The 27,492-nt window shown below is 43.6% G+C and overlaps 1 protein-coding gene across 5 annotated transcripts in view; it reads right to left on the bottom strand.

Annotated features, from left to right (window-relative positions):
- LOC114040256 (arf-GAP with GTPase, ANK repeat and PH domain-containing protein 1) overlaps positions 1–27,492 on the bottom strand; it is a 414,344-nt gene that overhangs the window by 129,523 nt on the left and 257,329 nt on the right. For all 5 annotated transcript variants that reach the window (XM_027858294.1, XM_027858290.1, XM_027858292.1 and 2 more), the window contains exon 2: positions 12,058–12,116. In XM_027858294.1, the coding sequence (XP_027714095.1) occupies positions 12,058–12,116 (59 nt within the window). The remainder of the gene's footprint in view (positions 1–12,057; positions 12,117–27,492) is intronic.

Genomic DNA, 27,492 nt, shown 5'->3' with positions numbered 1-27,492 from the left:
GAAGAGTCTTCCTGACTCCAGGCCTGGTGCTCTGTGCACTACAGCACCCCCTAGCCGCCCATGAAAATGACATCAGAGAACTTCAACTCCAGTTAGAGAAGAAAATACCATGTGGAAAAATATGCCTGTGATCTCTTCCCCCAAAAAAATAAGAAAGAAGGAAAACAATTGGGATGTAATGAAAATGGAAGGAGACCAAGGACCTGGGACAGACTGAGGTGGATCTAATCTGAGAGAAATGTGCACTGAGCAAGACGTGGAGAGGGGAGGGGGCCAGAAGGGCAGACCGCAAAAGAGGGGAGGGATTGGATTCCTCATCCGCTATGGGTAGAGGAAGCAGCGTACGTCAAGGAAAGAACAGACAAGGGAAAAGAAAGACGGTTTGCCAGTGTAGCATAGATTCCACCTTGGAAGAGATGAGATGGGAAAATGGACAAAGGGAAGCATGTTGGAAAGCGTTCCGCTAGAAAACAGATAGCTCCTCCTAAGTCCAAAGCAGAGGCAGAACGCTACCATGGAAAAGATGCTGGCTTGAGTTCAAATCCCAGACCTTCTGTTGCCACTTGCGGGACTTTGAGTAAGTCGCTCTCCCAGCCTTGGTTTTCTCCTGTCAGACAAGGGGGTCAGACTGGATGACCTTCAATGGCCCTCCCACCTCTAAATCCAGGATCCCAGAAGTGAGCGCCATCTTTTTTTCTTAAAGTTCTTTATTAGTTTTACTTTTAAAGGCACTAAGTTGCCACTATAGGTTTGTGGACAAGAAGATAATATAAAAAAATGGTGTCCGAGGGAGATTCTCACTCCATTGGCTGAGAGCAGAATCGAGGAGTGAGAGAACAAGGAAGCAGAGAATTCTGCCAAGTCTGAATGGCGGCTGGCCAAGAGATTCCTGATAACCGTGAAAAGGGGCTAAAGTTAGAGAAACTAGGAGAGCAGAGAGTCCATTCGCGCTGGCTCGAACTTCAACTGAGCCCTTAGGAGAAGTTCAGAGCTAGTAAGAGGAGAAAGAGAACCTTGAAGCCCACCCTGCAGGGTTGTGCTAGCAAGGGCTGAATTCGAATCATCCTCACTGCTGGTAGGAGTCCAAAACCCTCCTTCTATACAGGAAGAAACCCAGGTCAGCCAGTCAGTCAACAAACAATTATGAAGCACGTCATGGCATCGTCTCCCTCTTTGAGAATGAAGGACAAACCACATATTAAGTACCCACTATGTGCTGGGCACTGTGCTAAGTGCAAGACACGGAGATGTAAAAGCGATTTTCCCCAGGAAGCAAGTGGCTAAGAGCAGTAACAAAGAGCCGGCCCATTCCAAGCCTAGGTGTTTTCCATGAGCCCACAACAGCTGGTCCTCAGTCCTCAGCTGTTCCAAACACAAAGGGGCAGTGTACATCATAAAAACCCATCAAGCCGGAAATGTATGTTTTCTGTTCCATGGATCTTTCTCTTCAGTTCAATAGGCATTAGTGAGCCTAGGTGCCAGACACACACACACACACACACACACACACACACACACACGCACACAAGTGCTGATTTTCCACTGGAGTGAAACAGCACACACGCAGACACACTACAAAGTACTGAAGAGAAATAATACAAAGCAATTTGAAGAAGAAGAAAGGGCTAACAAAAGGAATGATCAGAAAGGCCTCATCTGAGCTGTTTCTGGAAGGGAACTGGCGTTCTAAATGTGAGAAGCGAGTGCGTTCCAAACACAGGCAGCGGCCAGGGCAAAAGCCCATAGGTGGGAGAGGTAAGGTAGAGAGGGAAGAGCCATTGGGTCAGTTTGACCTGAAAAGACAAAGCAGGAACTGGAATAATAGGAAAGAAAAATAGGAAGGGAAATGTGAGAGGCATCGGGGGCAGGGGGGAGAAGTGGATTTGGAGAGAGAGAGATAATGAATTCTGCTTTGGGCATGCTGAGATTGAGAGGCCTAGAGGACACTCAGGTAGAAATGCCCAGTTGGCAGTTATTGACGCGGGGTTGGCACTCAGGAGAGAGGTCAGGGCTGGCTACAGAGATCTGAGAGTACCCTACAGAGAGAAACTTGTTAAACCCAAGGAAGCAGATGAAATCTCCAAGAAGAAGTTCAGAAAGAGAAGAGGGCTCAGGACAGAGCTAGGGGCGGGAGGGCGGATAGTATATTTTTTAAAATTTTATTCATGAAGGAGTCATAGCACGGACTCTTAGAGGACAGGTCACCAGGATCCATGGTACAAGGCTGTCTTAAAACAGTTGGATGTTGTGGCCTCTCCCCTTGTTTCGGCCCCTCCACCACCAGCACTGCCGCTGACCTGGGAAGAGGGCCTCGTGGGACTGAGGGCTGTTTAGGTCTTTATACTTGTTTTACGAGTAGCCAAAAAAACCATCCCTGGGGGGATCAACCTGCCTACAACAATTAAAAGCTAACAGGATTCCAGTTTGACAAGATTCCATCAGAAACGATGATGGCTGCTGAGTTTTTGAGCTGTCTGCCACAAGGCTGCAAGTTTTCTAGGCACATAAATATTCATTTGACACTTACAGAACATCTCTGATGTGCAAAGGATGGTGGTGAGAAGCCAAGAGGGAGAGAACCTCAGTTATCCAGACACCAGAGTCAGAAAGACTCAGAGCTCCGGGACAGCGCCAAACCTGGAGGTCGCCCCTCAAAGGAAACACGTGGGCAGCCAAAGAGCCAGGCCTGATGCCCCACCAGTTTAGAAGAACCAAACGCCACCCCTCCCCCAAGCCAGAGTGGTGGGAAGGGCACACCTGCAAAGACCTGGTTTTTCAGATGAAAGTTCCAAAGAACAGGAGACAGCACAACGTTTGAAAAGCAGAGGGAAGGGGGAAATTGAGGGTCAGGTGGCAGCAGCAGCAGCACCTGCTGCTCAGGGCCAGTAAGGAAGGGAAAGACCCACTGAAAGCAGAGGAGGGGAGGGTCTAGGGACAAAGAAACAGGACGCAAAGCAGCTTGGGAGGCAAAGACACAGAGGATCCTGCATCTAGAAGTGGGAGGGCCCTCAGAGACCATGGAGATCCATCAGCTCATTTTAAAGAGGGAAACTGAGGCCAACAGTGACTTAGGAGCCCAGGCTCTTAGATGTAACCTCATTGCACAAATGAGGAAACTGAGGCACAAGAGGATAAATGATTTAGGATCTACCTCGCAGGGTTGCAAGGATTAAATGAGACAGTATTTGTAAACGGCTTAGCACAGTGCCTGGCACATAGGAAGTTCTAAGTTTAGAAGGCTCTAACAAAATTGGATCCTCTAGGCATCTCCACAGCCCCAAAGGTTCAGCCAAGGCTGCCAACCTCAGCTCTGGCTCCTCTGTCTGCCTGCAGCTAAAGCTTTGTACCAAGCACACAGTGGGTGCTTAATAAGTACTTGTTGATTTATTGATTCACTAATTAATGCTGAAGTAAAGCGGTCATGCTATCTTGCCCAGCAGGTAGTGGTCACTCCACTAGAAGACGGAAGAAATGAATAAGTAAGCAGCAAACTAGCCCCCCAATCTCATCTAAGAAATCACTTTTAAGGGTCAGTGCTGAGGCCGGCACCTCGACCTCATGTCAGCAGCCCCCACAGCAGCATCTTTGGCATGCCACAGAACCACTGAATTTCAGAGTAGCCAGGCTCCTCTGAGGCAAACTGGGGCAAGCCAGACCTGAACCAGAATCCCCACAAGAACTCAAGTCATAATGATGATCCTGAGTCACTAAGAAAAGGGGAAATTATATTCTACACTGTACGTTCAAGAAGGCAAGGAAAGGAAGAAGGAAAAGTGGGGAGAGAGCACAGTTCAGGGGAATGAAAGATGGCTGTGGAGTCTAAGACTTTCCACCTGTGGCCCCTTAACCAACTCCTTCAAGCTCCCTGAGCCTCAGTTTCCTCATCTGCGAATTGAGAGGATGAGGACTTTGGACAAAGAAGACTGTCTGAACAGAAGCAGGCAGCCCAGTTCCCACAAATCTACTCCAGAAAACAAACTAAAAATAGCACCAGACCAAGAATTCCAATGAGAAACAACGGCAAATTACTTAACCGCACCAGAACTGCACAAGTCCAGCAGAAGTCTAAGGACAACGGGAAAGAGCACACACACGCGCACACACACACACACACACACATACACACACACACACACACAAACAAACAATACCATAGCAGGAAAACAAGACAGGTACCTCCAAGGGGCATCTGTTTCCTGCAAAGGGAGTAAGAGTAGAGGGATTGCCCCAAAAAGCTTCAGGGGGATAGAAATCCATTTGGACCTTGGAAACCACCAGTCTGGGTACAGAAGTGCTCTGCCTCGGCAGACATTCTAGTCCCAAGAACTAACAAGATCCAGATATGCAGCGGAGCACTACCAGCGTCACTGGCATAGACACACCCCATTAGGTGGAAGTCAGTGCAGAAAGTAATGCCTTACAAATCAAGACCAACCAGCCTACCCAACCTAACAAAGAGCTAATTCTGGCACTGGCACAAAGGTCCAGTGCAGGAACAAAGGTTGAAGATAGGATAAAGACAAAAATCATGATAAAAAAAACTGTTAAACACCTGGAAATACCCCAAAACTGAACCTATAAGAAGAAAATAAGTCCGCATAATAACTGTAATCAAAAGCAAGAGAGAAAAATAACAGGATTTTCTATAAGGACTAATAATGATAAAATATTAATAATAATAATGAATATGTATATAGCACTATGTGCCAGGTACTGTGCTAAGCACTTTAATAATTATTATAAGAATACCAAAAAGAAAAGAATCAAAAGATAGAAAAGAACTAAAAATACTGAAGAATGGGAAAGGAAAACAAATGTCTTAGAAAAGAAAATGGTAAACCTTACCCAAGTAATTAACTCCATGAAAATTGGAACAGACCAAACAGAAATCAATGATTCCAGGAGACAACAGAAAATATTAGGACAAAATTAAAAGATTGAAAAAATAGAAGAGTATATGAGATAGGTGGCATTAAAAGCAAATGACCTAGGAGACAGGTCAAGATAATTTAAGGATCAATGGACTCTCTTAAAATCATAACCAAAAAAAGGCCTAAATATTATATCTCAAGCAATGTAATAAATTAAAATTAGCAAAATCTAATAGAATCAAAGGGTAGGAAAAGTTTGAAGAAGGAAGAGAAAGGGGATGTTAACAGCAATACACTTGTATAGAAAAGAGGGAAGAGCTTTCTATTTTTCAAAATTGAAGTGTTTCTAAAGAACAATAGAAACATAGAGAAGGAGGTAGGGATACAGGCATGAAATGACTGTTACTCTTTGTGAACCAGACAAAGGAAGGTTGAGGAAACACACACACACACACACACACACACACACAGAGTTTGGGTGTTGGAACATATCAAAATCAAGAGGAATATGGGCAGGGCGGGGAAAAGATGTCATTGTGAAGAAGGAGGATAATAGGGGGAAGAGAGAGTTGGAAGCAAAACACTTTGCTTCAGAGGATAGATATTAAAGGAGGGGTTAAAAGGAAAAAGAAAAGAATTGAAAACTAAAAGGTGCCCATCAATTGGAGAATGGTTGAATAAAGTGTGGCATATAATATAAAGGAATTTTATCGCTCCTTAAGAACCGTCCAAAGAGACAGCTCCAGAGGAACCTGGGAAGACTTGTTTGAACTGATGTAGACTGAAGTGAGCAGAATCAGGAGGACACTAATTTATAAAGTAACATTGTAAAGGGAAGAGAAAAAAAAGCTTCACGCATAAGCACTCTAAACAAAGCGAGTGCAATCACATCTCCAGAGAACTGATGATGAAAAGTGCTACGTAATTTTTGATAAAAAGGAGACAGATACAAGATGCAGAAAGAAACGTGTCAGTGGACACAGCTGGGGTGGGAATTTGTTTTGTTTGATTGTGCTTATTTGGTATAAGGGTTTTAACCCCCTTTTTAATTATAGGGGTGAATTTGAAGGAGGAAAGGACTACTAACAATAGTGATAACCACCCCACCCCTCACATCTCCAAAAGTACTTAAAAAAAAGAGAGAGAGAGAGCCTTGAAAAACAATTAATGGGCCCAGAAGGGAAAAGAAGGAAATTCAGAAAGAAGCACAGGAAGGCAAATTCCTGCTTGAATTTATCGTGAACTTAAAGCATAAAACAAGTGGTATGGAATAGAGATTCACAATCTGATGTGCAACTCTACACATTCTCCTTTGTAGCTGGGAAATGCTCTTTTTTGTATCAAATTCAGAATAAAAAAAAAAAAGTTATTGCTGTTGTTCTGTACCGTCCAACTCTCAGTGACCCTATGTGGGGTTTTCTTGGCAAAGATTCTGGAGTGGTTTGCCATTTCCTTCTCCAGCTCATTTTAAAGATGAGGAAACAGTGACTTTCTCAGGGTCTCGGACACACAAGTGTCTGAAGCCGCATTTGAACTCAGGTCTTTCTGACTCTAGGGCGGCACTCTATCCACTGCCCTGTTGGGTGCACATCATCTTAGCTGTGGCAGCTTAGTCTGTCCGGTACAGGCATTGCTATTGGCCTCACTTCTGCAGCAGTGACACGGATCTGTTCATGAGGGAGGGCCTGAAAGGGCCTCTGACTCCCGGTGCCATTTTCCTTCCTTCCATTCCATCAGGAACAAAGAGAGAAGACAGAATTGTGTAAGAAATGGCGTACTGGAAAATAGCAGTGGAGTTTAGAGTCAGAGGAATGGAGAGAATCATTAGATTCTGGGGATTCTGTGGCCAAACAATGGCCGGCCTCTTGCCCATGAGCCCCATCATGTAGGAGGCTCTTTCTACCACAGTCATCTTCCTGCCCTCTGTTCCATCTAGCCTCCTGACCCTCTAGAGCTAGGAGGCCTGCCCCAGGGGCTTTAATCTGTTTAGTTTAGGAGCTCTTGCCTTGGGTGGGGCCTCAGCTGTTCACCGCTGTTAGTCCTGCTGGGCCACAGGTCACATTCTATCCCGGTCTTCTGGTTGCCAAGAGTACCCCTCCCTCTCCTACCTCTTTCTTTGGGAAAGCAGTCAGCTCAGTGCTACCAGTGTTGCTGGGAAGGGCCTATCAATCACTCCCCTGGACCTCCACTGACCAGCCCTTGGACCCCTCCATGGTTTTCACTCCTCCATGTGTCTTCTCTTGTTAGAATGTAAGCTCCCCGAGGGCAAGGGCTATCCCTTTTTGTATTTGTACCCCCTGTGCTTTTCATAGTTCTTGCCATATCATAAATGCCTTTTCCATTCATTCACGTAATTCTTAAGGAAAAGCTCAAAATCTCTGAGCAATATTTTTCAGAGATCAATTATGGCTAATGAACAAACTAAAATCTTAGCCTTAGAAGAGACCCTGACAGTGATCTCAATCAGTCCAATTTTTTGGGTTCTCAGCTTTTACCTTCTCATTCTCTGCTTATCTCAATCCTCCCTCCCCTTCAGGACCCAACCAAAGTCTTCCTCCTCGATTCCCACCTTCATGCGTCTTTTCCCCTCCTGACCTCCTGAAGCGTGGGGTGCCCGTCCTTCGTTTGGCCCAGAACCCAGTGAAGCCCGGACTTGTTGTGCACCCTGTTTCATGCCCTTATGTTGGGTCTTCCAAACTTCTGTTTGATCTTTCAAATGCTCAGTCGATGCGAAACGCCTAGGAGGAAGGGCTTATCTTTTACAGGACGAAACCTCCCTCTGAACTTTTGGGAATCTGTCATTTTGGAGAATCAGGGTTTCCAGACTGCTTTAGGGTTAACGGTTTAAAGACTAAAACTTAGGGATGGGGTAGGGATTAAGCTTTCTGAATGGAAACTTTCGCTGACATGTCAGATGTATTTCATAGAATTAAAGCTGGAAGGGACCTTGGAGGGCATCTAATCTAAGATTCTTTGTTTTATTTTGTTGTGATTTAATTTTTAATTAAATTAAAAATTTTTTTAACTCATCTTCCTAAGTTCATTTGACCTCAGATACTTACTAGCTGTGTGACCCTGGGCAAGTCACTTAACTCTCTCTGCCTCAGTTTCCTCGTCTGCAAAGTGAGCTGGAGAAGGAAATGGCAAGCCACTCCAGTAACTTTGCTAAGAAAATCCCAAATGAGGTCATGAGCAGGTGAACACAACTGAAATGACTCACAACCACCTCCACAACAGCACCCAGGACGTTTCCGGTACTATCCCACAAACAACAAGCAAAGGGCAAACCACTGCACGTGACAGTCCTCTAGTTCACCCTGGACTTTCTTACTTTGTAAATCCAACCACCATTTCAACAGGGCTTCCATTACTCCCATTGAATTCTATAATACAGAATAATTAAACCAGGGCAAATATGTATTTTAATATCAATATTTTATTTAATTATATATAATGTGTGTGTTTGTTAGTTTGTTTATTAAAGTGACCTGTACTTCCCTCCCTCCTTTGCAGAGGTGGGGGCCCATAGCTACAGAACACTGGGTACACTGTCAACCTCGATCATTCTAGTGGTTGGGTTTGCTGAATTGCTTTTTTCGCCCCTTCTTTAATTTTTATTCTTTGCTACAAGGGACAGTTCTCTGGGGACAGGAGAGATGTATTTGGAAATTAGCGATATAAAAATATAAGATCAATAGAAATTCATAAAAACCTCAGTTCCTTTTCTGGAAAAACATGGCCATTTATTTACATAAATGAAGCTAATCTTTTTCACAATCCTGTTTGAAATCTCAGCCTCTTAGATATCCAGTTCCCTTGCGGTTTTCTTGCATAGATTTATTCAACAAGGAAGAACGGGCCCAGATGGACCCAGGCACCTTCAAAGCCTGCAATTCTGTCCTCATTAGAGAGGGCATTGTCAGGGGAACCCTCTTGGCCCTGTCACTCAGCTCAGGGGCTGCCTCTCCCCTCCCAGACAGGGAGACCCTGAAGGCATAATTATACAGAGGAAGAAGCTGAGACAGCCTGATGGGGCAGCCAAGCAGAAAACCTGAGAAAGAATCCAGGCAGCTTTGACGCTTTGTCATGCCCAGATTTATTTAGGAGGGGCCCCTTCAAATGGAAGAGGAGACCTGTAAGGACTGCTCCCTTTACTTGAATTACTTAATGCTGGATATATTTTTATAGACCCTTTTCCCCAATAAAACCCCTTTCTTATCCGAATGGCTGCGCATAAGAAATGATGGCTTTGCCCCTCATTTGTACACAAAAATTCAACAGGACCAAGAGAGGAGGGGCTGCCATGAAGGCAAAAGAAGCTATGCTTATAGCATGAGTGAAGTGTCTGGTTCACCTTTGCACCGCCCCACTGCTGAAAAGAGCTCTGCCCAAGGTAGGTATTCTGGAAATGTTTATTGAATAAAAGAATTTACATGGGTCTTTCCTTTTTATGATTGACTGTTGGGCCGATAAAAGCAGACCCAACTTCTCAGGGAATGGAGCTGACGGGGAGATAAAACCACTACCTCCCCAAATACTGAAAATGGATCAAATGGCGGTGAGTGGCGAGTTTTGATTACTTCGCTTCTGGTGTGATAATGAATGTTTTCACTATATCCTGGGTCAGAAGGTAATGACTGAAAGCACACAACACTGAGAGGTAGTCAGCTGGAGCCCTCCTTCTGGGTCTCTAACTAAACAACTGAAACCATAGGCAAATTCACTCATTCACCTAAGGGAAGGATCTTAGACCTGGAAGCAGAAGGGACCTCAGAGGGCAGGTCATCTAAACCCCTCACTTTACATAGGAGGCAAATGAGGCCCAGAGAGGGCAAGGGTTGAGATCATAGAGCTAGGCGCAGCTAGGTGGTGCAGTGGATAGAGCACTGGCCCTAGAGTCAGGAGGATCTGAGTTCAAAGCCGACCTCAGACACTTGACATTAGCTGTGTGACCCTGGGCGAGTCACTTAACCCCAATTGCCTAGAAATCACCCCCCCCAAAAAAAGATCATAGAAGTAGAGTGAGAAAAGACCTCAGAAGCCATCTAATCTTACTCTTTCATACGACAAATGAAGAAACAGAGTCCCAGGGAAGCAGGGTGAGATAGAGCTGGAGGGAAGCCTATCTATTCGTAGATTCATGAATTTAGAACTAAAATGGTTCTTATAGGCCAAACTTTTCATTTTACAGATGAGGAAACTGATGCCCAGATGGCAGAAGTAACATACCCAAGGACTATAGGTATGTCATGGACAGAACTGAGATTCAAACTCACGTCTTCCAATTCCAAATCCAAAGGCACCTGATTCCTCAGCTGAACCACTAACCTACTTTCCCCAAAACTATCAATAGATATTTGTATGTTGTGCCTTGATCTCTTCTACATTTGCCAGCTCTCTGTGTGCACTCTCTAATCACCCCCTCTCTCCAGCGTCCAGGGTCGTCCTCAGTTTCTTCAAGCAAAGTCTCTCTCCCTATTCTTTGCCAACAAAGCCAAACTGACGTGTGTGGAAGCCCAGACCAAGAGAAAACTTCTCTTTTAATTATTGAAAATGGCTTCAAAGCTAGCAAGGAATCTCAGAATGGGCCTTTTTCTGAGAAATGGCCACTTATTCACCAAGTTGTTTTTACCACTCACAGATCAGTACTATTTGTGAGTCATAAAACAGATTTACAGTGTGCCCTAAAAAATTGAATGCTGATATCTTTATTGTTATAAGGATGGGTTCTCTGGGTAGATAGCAGGAAGAGATAAAGATGATAGGTAAAAACACTAGTAATCATTTTTAAAAAAGAAAAAGAGAAAAATCTGATGTGGCCAGTTTCAATTATGTTTTTGTATCCTGAAGCTTATCAAACAGCAGGCACTTAATTAATGCTTGCTGATTGATTGGTGACCAGCCACTGTATTATGTGAAGCAATAATAACATATGTAAATGAAGGCACCTCATTCTCCCCAGCACAAGCACAAACATATTAGAAATAAACCTTCTTGGATACACCAGGGAGTCAGAGTTGGTGGGTGAAATGGATCTCTCCCACTTCACTGTTGTATCTACTCTGGTCAATTCCACTCAAGATTCAACAAATGCCTTTGAAGTTCCTTCTGGGTGCTAGGGGAATAAAACCCCAAAAGTAAATCGCTCCTGCCCTCAAATGGCTTACCTTATAGTCAAGGGGCAAACAGCAGGTGAATTCAGACTATGTGCAAAGTCAGTATCATGTCCTTAGAACAAGAGAGAATAGGAGTAACAATGTAACAAAAGTAACAAAGGAGATGGAATTGGGAAGTGAACCCTAAGGAGACCCCCCTAAACTGTGCTGGGAGGGAGCCTCGCTGAGGTTGAATCACTGAGAAATGGGACCCTGGGTCTGAAGCTGGATGGATCATCTGGAGGGGAAAACTGAGGCCCAGATTGGTGAAGTGACTTAGGCCAATCTATTTAGAGCTGGAAGGGATGTTAGAGGTCACCTAGAAAAAGAAACTGGGGGAAAAAAAGAAAGAAAAAGAAACTAGGGGCCCGAGAGGTTCAGTTATTCAGAATCACAGATTTATAGCTGAAAAGGTTCACTAGAGGTCCTCTAGTGAAGTCCAACTGTCTCATTTTATGGATGACAGACTCCAGAATTAGACTTGGGAGGGACCTGAGGTCATCTTGATAAGGAAATTGAGGTCCAGGGATATCGGATGATTTGTACAAAGTTACACGGGTATTATGTGGCAAATTGGGCATTGAAACCCGGAATTTCTGACTCCAGAGACAACTCTCAATACACTATACCACGGAGGCTTTCTGGACATTGTGCCTGGAACTTCGGAGAGGGTAAAAGACTCTCCACTAGGGTCAAAGGAAGACTCTGCCATCCAAGAGGCAACGAGAAGGAGACAGATCCTGGAAACAGGACGAAGAGGCCCAGGGCCAAATCTTTTCCCATAAATACATTGCAGAGTGATGGTCCCCACCAGAGAGCAGCCTGGAGACAGCCTTGGCCAGGCCCTTTCCAGGCACAGTGTGTCAACTCCTCCACTCTGGGCTAACTCTCTCATTCACGCAGACCTTCCGGATTGCTTCACGAAGGCACTGCTCTTCTGCCTAAGCAGATGCCCATCCTCCTGGTTTAGCAAAGTGAAAAATGGGCCAAATACACAGGCACTAAAAAGAACTGTGAAATGAATTACTCACCACTTTCAGCTCTGGCACAGATCGACTTAATGTCCATTCTTGGCTATTCACGAAGGCATCTGTAAAACAGCGAAGGGAGGGAAAGACAGATGTCAGAAAGCTTGGATTCACTTAAGTCCCAGATTATCTCCAGCCAATGACACCCTCCCACCAGACAAGCTTGCTGAAGTAGAGAGAGGAAATAAAAACCAAAAAGCAGAACCAGACTACTGTCATTGTTAGATGGTACATGCCTGGGCTGTTTTGTTCTGAGCTGGCTAGTGTAGGACGCACTCTCCAATGGGACCAAGCTGGCAGTTCCACGCCCAAGGGCTTACCCAACTTGGTGCTGGGAGCACGTTGTCTCCAACTGCTTTACACATGCGTGTGTGATCAGTCTCGGGTGGCCTGGATATAGTAGTGTTGTGTGTGAACTATGACCTCCTCATCCTCAAAACACACCTCAAAGGACAAAGTCCACTGAGACCAGCTGATCAGCATTCTCTGAGTGCTCTAACCAAAATCCCAACATGGGGTGGGTCAATGAAGAACTCAAGGATCACTTTCACATCTTCAGTATTTAAGGGTCTCTGATTTTCCCCCATGTCACTATGTCTTCCATAATAATAGGATAGACTTTGGTTTTAACATCTTTTAAGTCCTGAGCGGGAATTAGATGTGCTAGTGGCCCCCCTCCACCATATACTTATTTTGTACAAATTCAGACTAGAGGTAATAAGGCACAGTGGACAGAGAGCCAATTTGGAGTTAGGAAGACCTGGGTACAAGTCTGGTCTCTGATATGTACTAGCTGTATGACTCTGGGAAGTCACTTAATCTCTCACTGATTTGCAGAGGAAGTAGTATTAATCAAGGGGTTTTCCCACACAGGACTTCCTTATTCCAATGAAATCACAGGTCCAGTCCCTCTCCTCAAGTTCAGTATATACTAGCCTGTGTGTGTGTGTGTGTGTGTGTGTGTGTGTGTGTGTGTGAGATAGCCCCAACAGAAGGTAAGCCCTTTGAGGGCAGGAAATGTTTCACTTCTGCCTTCGCATTCATTCACAACACCAGCACTCAGCACAATGCCTGGCACACAGTACATGCTTAATCAATGTTTATCGTTTTGAATTGAACACCAAGCACAGTGCTTGGCAACATTAAACAAATATAAATATCTGTTAGTGAGTGATTGCTTGCTTCAAAAACAGATGGTTTCTTAGGCGGAGGTGGCTCACGACCGGGAAAATACCTCACCAGAGCAAACAAGCTCCATCACTATGGATTCAAACACACACAGCCGCTGTCAGCCGGACACACATTCAGAACTCCTTAGCCGCGTCCATAAAAGGACCCAAATCACATGTGTTTACACTGAGGAATGCCAAGAAGGAAGACTAGCTACAGTCAGATGGCAGCAACCTCTTCAATAGAGGCTGGGAAAGTGAATGCCACGCACATTCCTAACAACTGGCATCCACCCGAGACACCTCAATGGTGCGGCACGTCAAGCACCGGACTTGGATTCAGGAAGCCCCGAGTTCATATCCAGTCACAGACATAAGCCACGTGGCCCTGGACAAGTCACTTAACCCATCTCACTCTCAATTTCCTCATCTGTAAAATGGGTATTATAATAATAGTTCCAACTTCCCAGGATCGTTGTGAGGACCCAATAAGACAAAACTTGAAAGTGCTCTGTGAACCTTAAAGTACTCCATAGAACGTGAGTTTAAAGCTCACCTAGTCCCTTATGGATAGTCCATGATCTGAGTCTCCCAATAGGCCTCAGGTCATTATTTTCAAAGTTAGCTTAGGGATATAAGAAAATAGACTCCATTCTAGCAGATGACATACGTTCTGGATTCCCATGGCTCTCAATATGTCCAAATACTCCATTTGTAGTGAGACAATTAATGATTCTCTGATCGACTCAGCACCAGGGTCAGCGTGCCCCTCTACCAATGACATCATAGCTTTGTGCACAGACTTGTTGGCTTTCTGGATGCTGGTTGTGACCCTCCTAGTGGGCTCACTGCCAGTCACGATTATGAGCTACTATTCAAGAAACTCTCTGATCTTGCAAACTACATTATACATTGGATGTATTAATAATATCAAGCATTTATATTGCAAATTGTTTGCAAAGGGCTATACAAACATCACCTCATTTTATCTTCACAACAACCCTAGTAGGTAGGTGCTATTGTTATCATTTTGCAGATAAGAAAATTGAGGCAAATACAGGTTAAGTGACTTGCCCAGGGTTGCACAGCTGGTAAATATCTGATGCTAGATTTGAACTCAGGTCTTTCTGACACCAGGTCTCACCTAGCTAACTCTGTTGCCTAAGACAAAAGACCTCACTAGGAGCCTGGAGAATTACGAGTACCAAAAATACACTGTGGATCATCCATTAAGCTCCATCACTGGCAGGTATCTCTCGGGGTCCCCACCTTCCCATATAAGATTCAATTACCTAGGGGCAGCTAGGTGGCACAGTGGATAGAACAACAGCCCTGGGGTCAGGAGGACCCGAGTTCAAATTTGGCTTCAGACACATAACATTTACTAGCTGTGTGACCCTGGGCAAGTCACTTAACCCCATTGCCTAGCCAAAAAAAAAAAAAAGATTCAATAACCTACTACTTCACCTACTTCGTCCACCCTGACCAGGCCAGGTTCTCAAGGTCCTGCAATTCAGGGTAATTTATTTTTCATCTCTGCTGCCCCAGCTTCTGACCTCCTGAAGAGAATGACTATGATCCAGCATTAGATTTGCCTGGTTCTGGGACAGAGTAGATCCTGCCCTGGCCCACTGTCCACCTACAGCAGCCTTTCCATACTGTGTGAAGTACTGACTACCAGACAGGCACCTTAGGAGACCCTGGAGACAGAAACAAAGACAAAGATGACACCGTCCCTACATTCAAGCAGCCTCCATTCTTTGGGGAATTGATAGGATGCACGAAAGAGGGTAATAAACAAGGCAGAGGCATCGAGAATTCAAACTGCTAGGACCAGGGCGGCCTGACGCAAAGAACATGGTATGAATTCATTGCAGACACTGTAGATCATTGGAAAAATAAAAAGAGAGAGAGAGTGAAATCTAGATAAACTTATCAATATACACAGACCCAGCACACAGAACTTTCCCAATTAATAAGGCATTTTAAAAATGAAAACAATACAAACATTCTAAGTATGAGGATAAACAAAGTCCTCTGCCTTCTGAACTAGCTCCAATTGCCTTCATGGGAACGTCTCTTCACAATGAGCCGACCTGGAAGCCAGCCGGGGCCTCCAACAAAGGCCCAGAAAGGTGTGGGGATGGGGGAGGGATATGCAATTCAACCCTGAGCTGGAATCTGCTGTCAGCATCAGCTTGGGGCTGCGGGCTCTGGGACACTTCCAGCAGACAGTCCCCAGGTGGATATTTGTCAAGGAAAAGAAAAATAAAGAGATGCAGAGGCAGGCTGAAGAAATTCAGTGTCTGTGTTGCATAAAATACTACTGAACCACAACTTTCACAAAAACTTGAATCCTGTCATTCTAGCCACCCTGGGAACTTTCCCTCCCCTGGCACAACCAACCATAAGCTATTTTCTTCAATTTTTTTTTGGAGGCAATTTGGGTGACTTGCCCAGGGTCACACAGCCAGTAAATGTTGGAAGCCAGATTTGAACTCAGATCCTTCTGACTCCAGGGTTGGTACTCTATCCATAATCTGTTTTCTCAAGTTCAGAGAAATTAACAAGATTGCCAAGATTACCCAGCTATTAAATTTCAGAGGTAGGATTTGAACCCAGGCTTACCCAACTCTCCCAGTACCTGGATCGATTATACTAGCTTCCTCTCTCAACCTTTCCCTTTAAACCACAAATCAAAGACCAGCTCAAACTTGACCTTCATTGGATTAAAAAAAACCCATAAGATCTTATAGTCATCTTTTCTCTGTTGTAAAGGATTAAAGATCACTCCTAATGTTGACTGAAAAGACATTTAAGAAGCACTCTGCATTAATGTGCTACCATATTGGATTCATTATAAAGCAAAATCATTTACCGCAGTTCAGACAAAGAGAAAAAACTCTCTTATGAGACACAAGTTGATGGCAAATGAAGACAAGAGTTGTCCTTACTTGAGGAAACATCGATCCATTGGTCTGGAGCAAAGAGTCTAAAGGGATGGAGAAGCAGGGAGAGAAAATGGTACAAATTACAGGGTTAGATTTGGAAAGTAATGCAGGGACCTAAGGGCAGCAAAAAAAAAAAAAAGAAAGAAAGAAAGAAAAGGAAGAAATTGCTTCAATAAGCAGTAATTAACAGCCCTCAATGTTCAAGGCCAATGCTTTGTAAACACTGATATTCTCCTAGTCACCATGCATGGCTTCAAGACTGTCTCAGAAGAATTCCAGTTGGCAAAAGAGATCTATGTGGTGGGTAGAAGCAAGAGGTAACAAAAACCAACCAAGATACAGGCATAGAAAGTAGCCCAGAGGGAATCATCAGAGAGATGGGCATGAGGACCGGGCCAGTTGCCAGGGTGAGGGTTAAACAATACATGGCTTATATGCAGTACTGAGACCCACACAAGGTCTGGAGAGCCAGAAGAAGGCCCTTGGCCCATTGGGCAGAGGACCGTGGTGGAGAGTATAGAAAAGGACTCAGGCAAGAGTTCCAGGGGATATAAGAGCAGATGGAAAGGTTGCAACCTGCACCATTGCAGGGAGGGTCCAAATCAAGGAATATTCAGGTTCACCAAGGAAAGGTCTTAGAGGCAGGTACTGAGGGTATGAGAATAAGTAAGATACAGCCCACTCCCTTGAGGAGATCAGATTCTAACAGAAGAAATATAATTGATTTAAAAACAAACAATTATAACGTAAAATTAAATTTAAGAGTATTCCTTGATTATACTTGTTACAAGGGACATTTGTGGTGGTGGGGCAGGGGAAGGGGGGGGGGTGAGTAAGGAGATAGTGATGGTGATGCCAGAAAAAAAAATTTAAGAAGAAGAGACAAGAAAATATTTCCAAAATTCACAGCCAAGAGTGGAAGAGAGTTCAGAAGAAGACAAAGACAAGCAGAACAGTGTTGGACCTACCATTGTAAATCCAATACACACTTTAAAAAACCTGTACATAGCAGAAATTCATACCATATCCAGTCATCCTTTACTGTTCTTGTTGGAATATAGAAAGGTTTGTGTGTGCTGGTGTTTGTTGTTAGCTCATAACAAAAAAGAAAAAAAATTTAAAACAAAAGAAATTGAATCGAAGAAACAGATGAGATGTGGGCATATGATAGCATGATAGTTCCTAGGAAGAAACAATTCTTTCTCAATGAGGGAGAAGAGAGAATATTTCAGACAGAAGGGGACAATGGAGCTGAGCGTTCAGTGATGGGTAAGAGTTTAGCAAGTAGGAACAGTGAAAGGGTATTTCAGGATGGGAAGGTACATGAGAGAAGGGATGGACTCAGGAAACCACAAGGCACATTGGGTTTTAAGTAGACTGGAACAAAGAATCCATTCAAGGAAATAACCCAGATTGTGCCACTTATACCATGCCCTAGAATGTGACAGCTCCTTCCCAATAATACTCATGATGACCAAAAAAGATATAGGAAAAATCAGGTGAGTGGCAAAGATCTCCCATCCAGTGACAGCTTGAGGTTGAATGGATAGTTCAATGCTCTCCTGATGCTTCCTGAATGTTCTAAATCCAGGAATCCTGATTTCATAAGACTCAAAATTACAGGTCATCCAGAGGTCAAGGAAGACACAGGATGAGCATTATTGAATTACAACATATAATCAATGACGTGTCCAAGAAGTAAAAATAACAATAATAGTAATAATAATAATAACAGCAGCTAACATTTATATAGCTCTTCAAGCTTTTTGCAAAGAGCTTTCCATATATAATCTCTTTGGATGGTCACAACAACCCTGTGAGGTAGGTGCCATTATTATCCCTATTTTATAGATGAGGAAATTGAGACTGACATAGTTTTAGTGATTCATCCAGGGTCACACAGCTAATACAGTAAATGCCTGAGGCAGGATTCAATCTCTCAATCCCAAATCCAGTGCTCCATCCATTATATCACCTAACTTTAGGAGGGCTAAAGAAGCACATTAACACAAAAGATGGCACCCAGGACATGAATGACTGGAAAAGACGGTGGACCTGTGACTGGACTAGGGCCACCAGGTGGATACTGACGTGACAACACTGGTATCCCTAGAAATGTAAAAAAAGCAAAGCAGCCCTCTTTTCCCTCCCCTGTGCATTGTGCAAATGGATGGGATAACCTCTGCATTGCCATGGAAAAGAACCATGCCGGATGAGAAAGGATGGATGGGTTTCAGTTAGTGCTGATGGAACACATACCCAATTATCAAAGTACCCCTGTCTCACCCAAGAATTGGTAATGCATCAGCATTATGGATTGAAGTCAGTATTTACAAAGTTACAAGACACCAAGAGGCAGAGGATTTTGTGTAATTAAAATGGAAAATGAAGGGAAAATGAGTCAGAGATTACTTGAAAATAAATCCTGCTCCAGGTGAACAGCCATAAGGAAATGGAGAAAAGATCTAGATGGTGTGGAAGAAATGCTGGTGCAGAAATTCTCTCCACAGATGCAGATGAACAACTATCCTGCTCAGAGAGTTGCCTAAGACACTAAAGGTGTAAGTGACTTGTCCAGGGTCACACAGTGAAGTATGTAACAGAGGAAGTTCATCACAACTCAATATCCATCACGAATGCTGTCTCTCTCAAAGTAACTATAAGGACATTTTCCTTTCCCTTTTATTGTAGTTCAAAACCTTTTGAACACATTTACCAATGACACACGTGATAACTATAACAGCAATATCAATATAGGTTCTTAAGGTTTACAATGTGCATTATGTCAGTATTTCATCTGAGCATCACAATATCGCTATAACTTAGGTACTGCAAGTATTTTTATCAATCCCATTTCACAGATGAGGACATCAAGGTCTATAGAAATTAAGCACCATGCAGCCTTTCAATGATGTCATGTATTAGGAATGACAGGTATTATTATCATTCTCATTTTACAGGTGAGGAAACTGAGGCAGAGAGGTAAAATAATTAGTTTGTGACCACATCGCTAACTAATATGACCACAGAGATGAACTCAGGTCCCTGAAACGCTATATCAAGTTGTCTACGTACTTTACCACTCTGCCTCTCTTAGATATACATTGTAATATACTGGTTTCATAACAGCTGGGGGGGAGGAGATTGAGAATTGCAAGTCTTTACTCACAGTAAACTAGAGACGTGGTGTCAGTTATAAATGTTATTGCTGTACTCAAACAGAAATAATTAGACAGACTGTCAGCTCAGGTGAGATGCCATGATAAACCACCTTCTCTCTACTTGTTAATTACACTCCACATGCAACACATGGTTTCATAAAACTAAAACTGCATTGATAAATGACACATTACTGCATGACCAATATCCCAAATATTTATTTACTATCCACTGGAGTGTGATAAATTGTGCTCAGGATATTCCAAAAGGATTCAGTAAATGGAGACGGTTTTGAAATTGAATACATGGACGTTCTCTCCCCCTCCCTTCTAACCAGCCCTGTTTTTTCCTGTCTGATTTCAGAAATACATGTCCATTGGAAGCAGCTAGGTGGCGCAGTGGATAGAGCACCAACCCTGGAGTCAGGAGGATCTGAGTTCAAACCTGACCTCAGATATGTAACAGTCACTAGCTATGTGACTCTGGACAAATCACTTAACCCCAGTTGCCTCACCAAAAAAAGAAATTAAAAAAAAAAAAGACATATATGTCCATGTCACTTGTTCTTTGCATCCTTAAACTTGAAAAATACTCCTTCAACCAAGGCGAAGACCATATCAAAGCTTTCTGTTGGTATCTGGCCATGGTGCTGACAAGGAGAGAGCAAACTAGCCCTTTCGGTATAATCAATCAGCTCAGCAAGGTGAGTTAAAAAATCTAACCCGGAATCGAACCATGGAATTTCAGCTTTCACTGGACCATAGATTTAGGTCTGGGAGGGATCGTAGGGTCTTGTAGGACAATCCCCTCATTTTAAGGATGAAGATACTGAGGCTGAGAGGACGTGATTTGTCCAAGGTTTTACAAATCGGACCTGGCTAAGATGTGAGTGCAGGTCCTCTCGCTCCAAAGCCAGTGCTCTTTCCACTGAATCCTGTTTGAAGAGACCTCAGAGGTACCTCATCCAAATCCACTGGAGCAGGCCCGAGAAAGGAGCAGGGATCCAGACTCTACCTGAAGACCTCCAAAGAGAAAGAAGTCACTGCACAACACAAGGTATTGATTCCATTCCAGCTCTGGACAGCTCTAACTGGTAGGAATCTGTCTCTTAATTGTGCCCAAATTTGCCTTTTTATAAAATCTCCCCATTGCTTCTTGTTCTAGATCCAAGGCTGAGCAGAACAAGTCCAATCCCTCTTTGACATTACAGCTCTTCAGGGTAAATGATGGCAGCTACCAAGTCATCCCAGCGCCTTTTTGCCTGCAGCTAAACCCCCTCAGTTCCTCCAAGTAGTGTTTCTCATCCTGGCTACTCTTCCAAATGTTCTCCAGTTCATTGATGTCCTTCCTACACTGGGGGCCTAGAAGAGCAAACATCACTGCAAATGTAGCCTGAGCAGAGGGAAGGAGACCCACCACCTCTTCACTCCTGAAAGGTTTTGTTAATACAGACCAAGATTAGGAGGATGTCTTTTTAGCAGACACATCAGAAGTGTAGTGCAATCAAAAGTATCCTGAATGAGAAATTGGGGGCAAAGTTGGACAGGTCTTAGGTTCAAAACCTGGCTTACTACTTGCTACCTGTTTGACTTTAGACAACTCACTTGAATTTTCTGCACCCAGGCTCTTTCTCTGTAAAGTGAAAGAGTTGAATGAGCTGGCCTCTCAGGTCCCTTTCTGTTTTCTAGTCTCAAGGGCATTGAGGATGGAGCTAGAAGGGTCTGTAGCAGCCATGGAGTCACTCGTGTACCTAGAGATGAGAAGGCCTGTAAGAGCCATGAAGTCAAAGACCCTCGAGCTGCAGGTGAGGACACCAGGAAGAGACAAGAGAAGCTTTGTCTAAAGTCCCAAGGGAGCAGCTGGAGGAAAATAAGGGTGATGCCAGGTCTCCTCTGACTCCAAAGCCAGAGTCCTCTCCCAGTACCACACTGCCTTCTCTGCCTGACTCACACCAAACTTGTAGTCCAATAAAAACCACAGATCTCTTTTCAGACAAACTGTTGGCTAACCACATCACCACTAATAAAAAGAAATCTTTTTCATAAACTTAGCAAACATGAATATTTGAACATTCAAAAACCTGAAGAGGGTTTTATCTGAAACCAGGAACTTTGGTTACATAGTTTGCTTCTATTCACTTTTTTCTAACGTTCACAGTATCTTTTATCCAATGCTCGTTTCTTTTTGTGCTTTATTCAAAGGAATGCAAGATTTAAAGCTGGAAGGAAGCTTCTGGATGGTCTAATCCAAAGTCTTCATGTTATATATGAAGAAACTGAGGCCATAGAAGGGAATTAATCTGCCCAACCCAGGTTGGTCTCACAGACCGATGAGCTAGAGAAAGGATTGACATCTAGCTTTTCTAACTCCAAATCCAGCAGTCTTTCCCCTCATCCATGCCATTTCCTTATCCCTTACATTACTGAGTGCTGCTGGGCTTGGTTTCATTTAAATACAGGCCTCTGCCTTTCTACCTAAGCTTCCCATTCATTTTGACACAAACAGGCCAAACTGCTCTCTAGGGATGAAAGCGAGAAGGATGCAGAATTTTCAAGGAGACTGAGAAAGAATCCCAGCTTTGATGATCTGTAGAAAGCTTCAAGAAAAAAGCTGCCCCTGGGCATCCCCAGGTCCCTTTCCTGCTTGCTGACAGGGACAGGGAGGTAACAAGAAATCAGGCTGGTTTCAGGCTGAGGGCTTGTTTCCCAGCACAGCAGAAAGCAGCCAATTTCATGAAATGCTAGGAAAAGTCAAAATGGGGGATGAGTAGTGCTGACTTCAACCCCACACCCACCACCAAGTGCCAGGCAACACAAGCCATCAGATTTCTGGGTGGCCAAGAGAGCTTCCTAGATGCTTGTGGGCTGAGAGACTGGCAGATGGATGGGCAGAGAGAGAGGACTTACAGCTTTCATATAACATGGGAATGGGCACCAAGAGTGACAAAGAGGAGGGAACTAACTGAAGGCTACCTGCATCTCAGAGCTACAGGAAAAAATGGAAGGAGGCAGTGTGGCATAGGAGAAAGAACACTGGCTCTGAATTGGAGGACCTGGGTTCAAATCCTGCCTCCGAAACTTATTTCTTGAGGGACCTTGTGGAAAGCCAACTAATCTCTCTCAGCCTCAGGTTCTTCAATCTTAAAATGAGAAGGTTGGACTACATGGCCTCTTAGTCTCTTGTAGTTTGACATCCATGATCCCCTTAACCCCTTGGGACTCAGTTTCCTTATCTGTAAAATGGGAGAGTTGGCCTGGACAGCATCTTTGATCCCATGACGGAGGCAGCAGAGCTCAGTGGAAAAGGCCCTGGGTTCCAGTCCTGACTCTGATGTGTACTACCTCTTTTCCCCTCTCTGAATCTCAGTTCCCTCCTCTGTAAAATGAGGGTGTCGGGCTAGATAGCTTCTGCACTCTCTTTTTGGCTCTCAATCTGTGATCTTGTGAGCCAAGAAAATACTACTTTGCATTTCTCTCCTGAGAAAACCATATTCCCCTCCCCAATCCTTGAGTCTGGACCTTCAATGAAATTCACTCTGATTACAAAATTCTTCCATTCTGGGCATGCCTGATGAGACTGATTGAGGGATAATTACCCAGAGTTCCATATGATTAAATAATTGTGTCTACTCTATGAGCAGCAGTATGTTAGGCCAGGCTCTGAGCGTGAGGCACCTGTCAGGAAATTGCTTGAGTGAAACATGAATTTCCCCTGAACTGAAAGGCCCTGTAGTTTCCTGGAAATGAAATGCACGGGCATTGTGGCGAAACTTGTCTGGAGAGATGGCACTGGGCTCCAGCAGAGGCTCCTGGTTTCTCAGTAGGGTTTATGAGAAAAATGTTTGTCCATGCTAGGGAGAAAAAAAAAAACAACCAGCAAAGTAATAACAGAACAGAAGGACCTACTCCCACGTGTCTGCGGCCAGCCAGACACAACAAAGCATCTCGATTATTTTTTTCTTCCTGAATGGTGATAACAGGATGGATCAAAAACCTCCTAAGAGTGACCGCTTGGCAACCTCAAATTGGAGTGCTTCTCCAGAATGGTTCATCACATGTCTCGTGAATCTTGGCGTTCTTTTTTACCGAGATGTATCCATTTACTCAACTACACACACGGAGGACAATTACATCCAGCACCAGACCCGCACTTGAGGAAGGTGAACCTTAGCGGGAACACTGTGGGAGGCTGCCTATTTGTGAGCTCATGGCCCCCGAGGGGGGGGGGAATAAACAAAGAAACCCAATACAAGAAGTAATTGATTAATCGCTACAACATTCTCCAATATTTCTGTGATCTTGTTAATATCGGCATTACTTGTAACCATGTATTCATTCAGTAATGGTCCCTGTATGGCAGGCACCAAAGATACAAAGATAAAAACGATACAGTCCCTGCCTTCAAAGAGCTTATACTCTCCTGGAGAGAAACAACATGCATTCGGAACACACACGCACATATCAAATGTTCCAAAATATGAGCTGGGGCAAGGAGAGCGCTAGCACCCAGGAGGGATTCAGGAAAAGCCTCTTGTATGATCCGGTACTCGAGTAAACTTTAAAGGAAGTTAAGGCCTCTTAGAAGTGAAGGTGAAGAGGAAGTGGATTGAAGGCATGGCGAGGGGCACGGCCTGTGCAAAGGGTCTGGAGGTGAGAGATGAATGCAATGAACAGCAAGCAGCCCCTTTTGGCCAAAACCTGGAGCAGGTGAAGGACACAAGTGTAAAGTGAGCCTGGATGAAGGCAGCCTATCCAGGCCTCCCACTCTGTGCGACTCATTGTGATCCATCCACTCCTGGGCACCCAGCACGGCTCTAGTCCAGTTCCTCAGGTGATTATATTTCTGATGGGTCAGGATCACTCACTTACGATGCAAGTTTAATTTGAGCAGTCTGCATTCCGATATCTAGACTTCTTAAAAACAAAGGGTGTCAAAGTGCCCAAACAAGAGATGCATTCATCTTGTATGAGGAATAAAGGGAGCTGACTGGCAAATCAACCATGCCCGTTTGCTCACCAGTCTTTCTAACATCAAATTTAGCTCATTCTCAAGAGGGGAAGATAAGTCAACTGGCATCAACCAATAACAGCACTGCTTGTCGTTTCTTTGTCTAATGAAAAATGGAAACAACTTTCCCAGATGGTGAATATAGCACCTCCCTCCCTTCCTCAAAAGGGACAAGACATGCAAAAACCTGAGGGCTAACTTATTGGTGAACAGAAAAGAATTGGAATAAAACTCATTTCTGAAAAGGGAGAAATCATTTTTTTTTAAAGCAGGAAAAACTTGACTTGTAATTTTGTGCTTAACAGAGTCATTTTCCTTCCCTCAGTTAGTCTGTCTTGATGAGATGTTTTTGGAGGAATACATTTTCACATCTAAACACAGAATAAAAACTGTTAAAATCACACATGACTTTATTGAAACACTTTTCTATTTGTGGTACTCAGACATGGCAGCTTCCCAATGATGTGTGCCAGAAAAGTCCAGTATAATAGAAAGAGAGAAATCCATATTTGTGTTTTTAAAACAATTCTAACGAGCTCCTTCCAATGTACTATAATGTTTCTCAACAACAATTCTTTAAGAGTGAAAAGGCCCATTAAAATGAATTATCAGCATGGAAGTTCAATACATTATTCACCCTTTGCCCAATTTCACACACTTGTACATAGGAACTTACATTTCCTCATTCACCCAGGGCCAAAAAGCTGAGGTCCCATAAACTTCCCTGTTTCCTCAGCAGTGAGTCTTTCAGCTAATTACAAAGAACCTTGAAAATGGCCCCATCCATCCTCCTTCGGCAAAGAGTAAAAGAGACTGAAAGTGAGGAAGGAAGAAGGATGTGATCAATGGATATGAGGAGGGTTGGAGGGCAAATGAAATAAAACATCATCTTCTCATCCCATAAAACCATGAGTTCAGAAAACAACAGATACAAAAACCTGACTCCACAAACATGCCTTGAATTCAGAATTGGACACTATGCTTCCTTCAGTGTTCCAGTTGGAGCACCACAAACTTCTTGATATGACCCATAACCCAACAACAGAGTTGAGATGAGCACATTTATACCACAAGGCATCCTCCAACACAATGGCATGCTACGAAAGCAAACATTCAATGGCATCACAGTCACACAGCCAGAAAGGACCTCAAAGGCCCTCGAATTCAAACCCTTCATTTCACACATGAGAAGCCGAGACCAGGAAGGTTAAATGTTTTGCCCACAGTGATAGTAAGCTTCAGAAGCAGGATCTGAACTCAAGTCTTCTGGCTCAAGCACCAGGGCTCTTTCCACTAGACCACACTCCTCTCATCCATCTTGCATGCTTGATCTTCCCCAAGGGGAGTGATGGATACTTATTTGGGAGCCTAAATTATTACTCAGATGTACAACACGTGGTCAAAACCCTGTCGATTTTATGAAGGCTCAGACAGAACCCCATCCATCTTACCAGACAACCCTAAAAGCTGAGAACAACTTCAAAACACACTTTGGAAGAACCTTCTTTGAAATGTTAAGTCTACCTCTCCCCTAAAGAAATTCAAATTCACAGGTGAAGAAGACCACTGGGGGCAGGGAGGATTTTGACTCTCCAATCGTAATTTCTTTGACAGCATCACCAAATTCTACACAGAAATGAAAGAAGAAATCCTTTCTGGACCCAGAAATATGTGGCCATGCTGAGTTTTAGGAACTGAACCCTGACTTCCCACATGATCAATGAGAACTTTATCAACTTACTGCATCCCCGGATCCAAATGGGCAACCACCCTGAAGGGCTCAGGTAAGGATTTTTCATGCCTCGGTGTTTTATATTTTCTGAGTAATTATCAATGATAATGAAACCTAATACCCTCACATCAGCAGAGAGGCGGGGGACCACTAGGTCAGAAAGGCAGATACACTGTCAGATAAGCAATTGCTGCATAGCAGAGTTTTTGCTTAACTTTTTCTCTCATTGCAAGGGAGGATCAATTTCAGGAATGAGGAAGAGAATATAGTTCTAAGACTGATTCTGATGTGAAAGCAAAATTGATCAATGAAACCTGCTTTTTTTTTAAAAAAAATAACTAACGTCATAAGGGGGGTAGTGGTGAAAAACACCAAGGAACAAGGAGAGAAAAATACATCTGCTCCTCTGAAGATGGTGGCTAGTTGAGGATACACACACATATATACATACACACATATACATATATACATAAATACACATATACATATATACATATACACATATGCATACACATATACATGCACATATATACATATATACATACACATACACACATACATACACATACATATATATATATATACACACACAGACAATTTTGGGAGTGAGAAAGGAAATGATTGATTAGGACAAAGGCAGAAATCCATTTAAAAGCCAACCAAAGGAAGAGCTTTGGATTGATTCCAGCCACATTGCAGTTCGACAACAAGCTCCCAGTGACATCTTAAACAACTCACTTGATCTCCTGATTCCCAATTTCCTCATCTCAAAATCGAGGGGTGTGGACTGGGCGCCTTCTCAGATGAAATCTCTGAGCTTATGACCACACATTTGGAATACAATGGTGATGCTCAGAAGCAGGTGAGATATGTTTATCTGTAGAATTTTTCTACCTACATGGGAGAGTTATACTATTTAATTTCTTATTTTAAAATGGTAAAGGATTTAGTCACTTCTAAATAATTTTTTTTAATGCTAATAATAAATCAAGTCAGTTTTAAGAGATCCCCAAGTGGTGGGGTTCCATTAGGCTCAGGGATTCAGGTAAAAAAAAAAAAACAGGGCACCCTAGACTTGCCAAAGAACAGACTGCTCATGAGAATGTCATGGGATCACTGGGCTCAAACCCACCCAACCAAGGTGGGGGGGGGGCTTAGAAATCAGAGGACCCCACCTCATAACTGTAGCCCCAGTGCTTGCCCTACTTTCAGGTGATTTGGTTTGATTGGCACACAGCTAGTCTATGACAACTTGAACTTTGTGATCATCAGACACATTGTGGCCCTCTCCTACAGAGTGCTATGATCAAAACTACATATCTCTCTCTTCTCTCTCTTCTCTCTTCTCTCTTCTCTCTTCTCTCTTCTCTCTTTCTCTCTCTCTCTCTCTCTCTCTCTCTCTCTCTCTCTCTCTCTCTCT

Source organism: Vombatus ursinus, unplaced genomic scaffold, assembly GCF_900497805.2.
Source record: "Vombatus ursinus unplaced genomic scaffold, bare-nosed wombat genome assembly UNPS02012901.1, whole genome shotgun sequence".
NCBI classification, from domain to species: domain Eukaryota; kingdom Metazoa; phylum Chordata; class Mammalia; order Diprotodontia; family Vombatidae; genus Vombatus; species Vombatus ursinus.
Note: the sequence above shows the minus strand (reverse complement) of the source record. Positions and strands in the feature narration are given on the sequence as shown.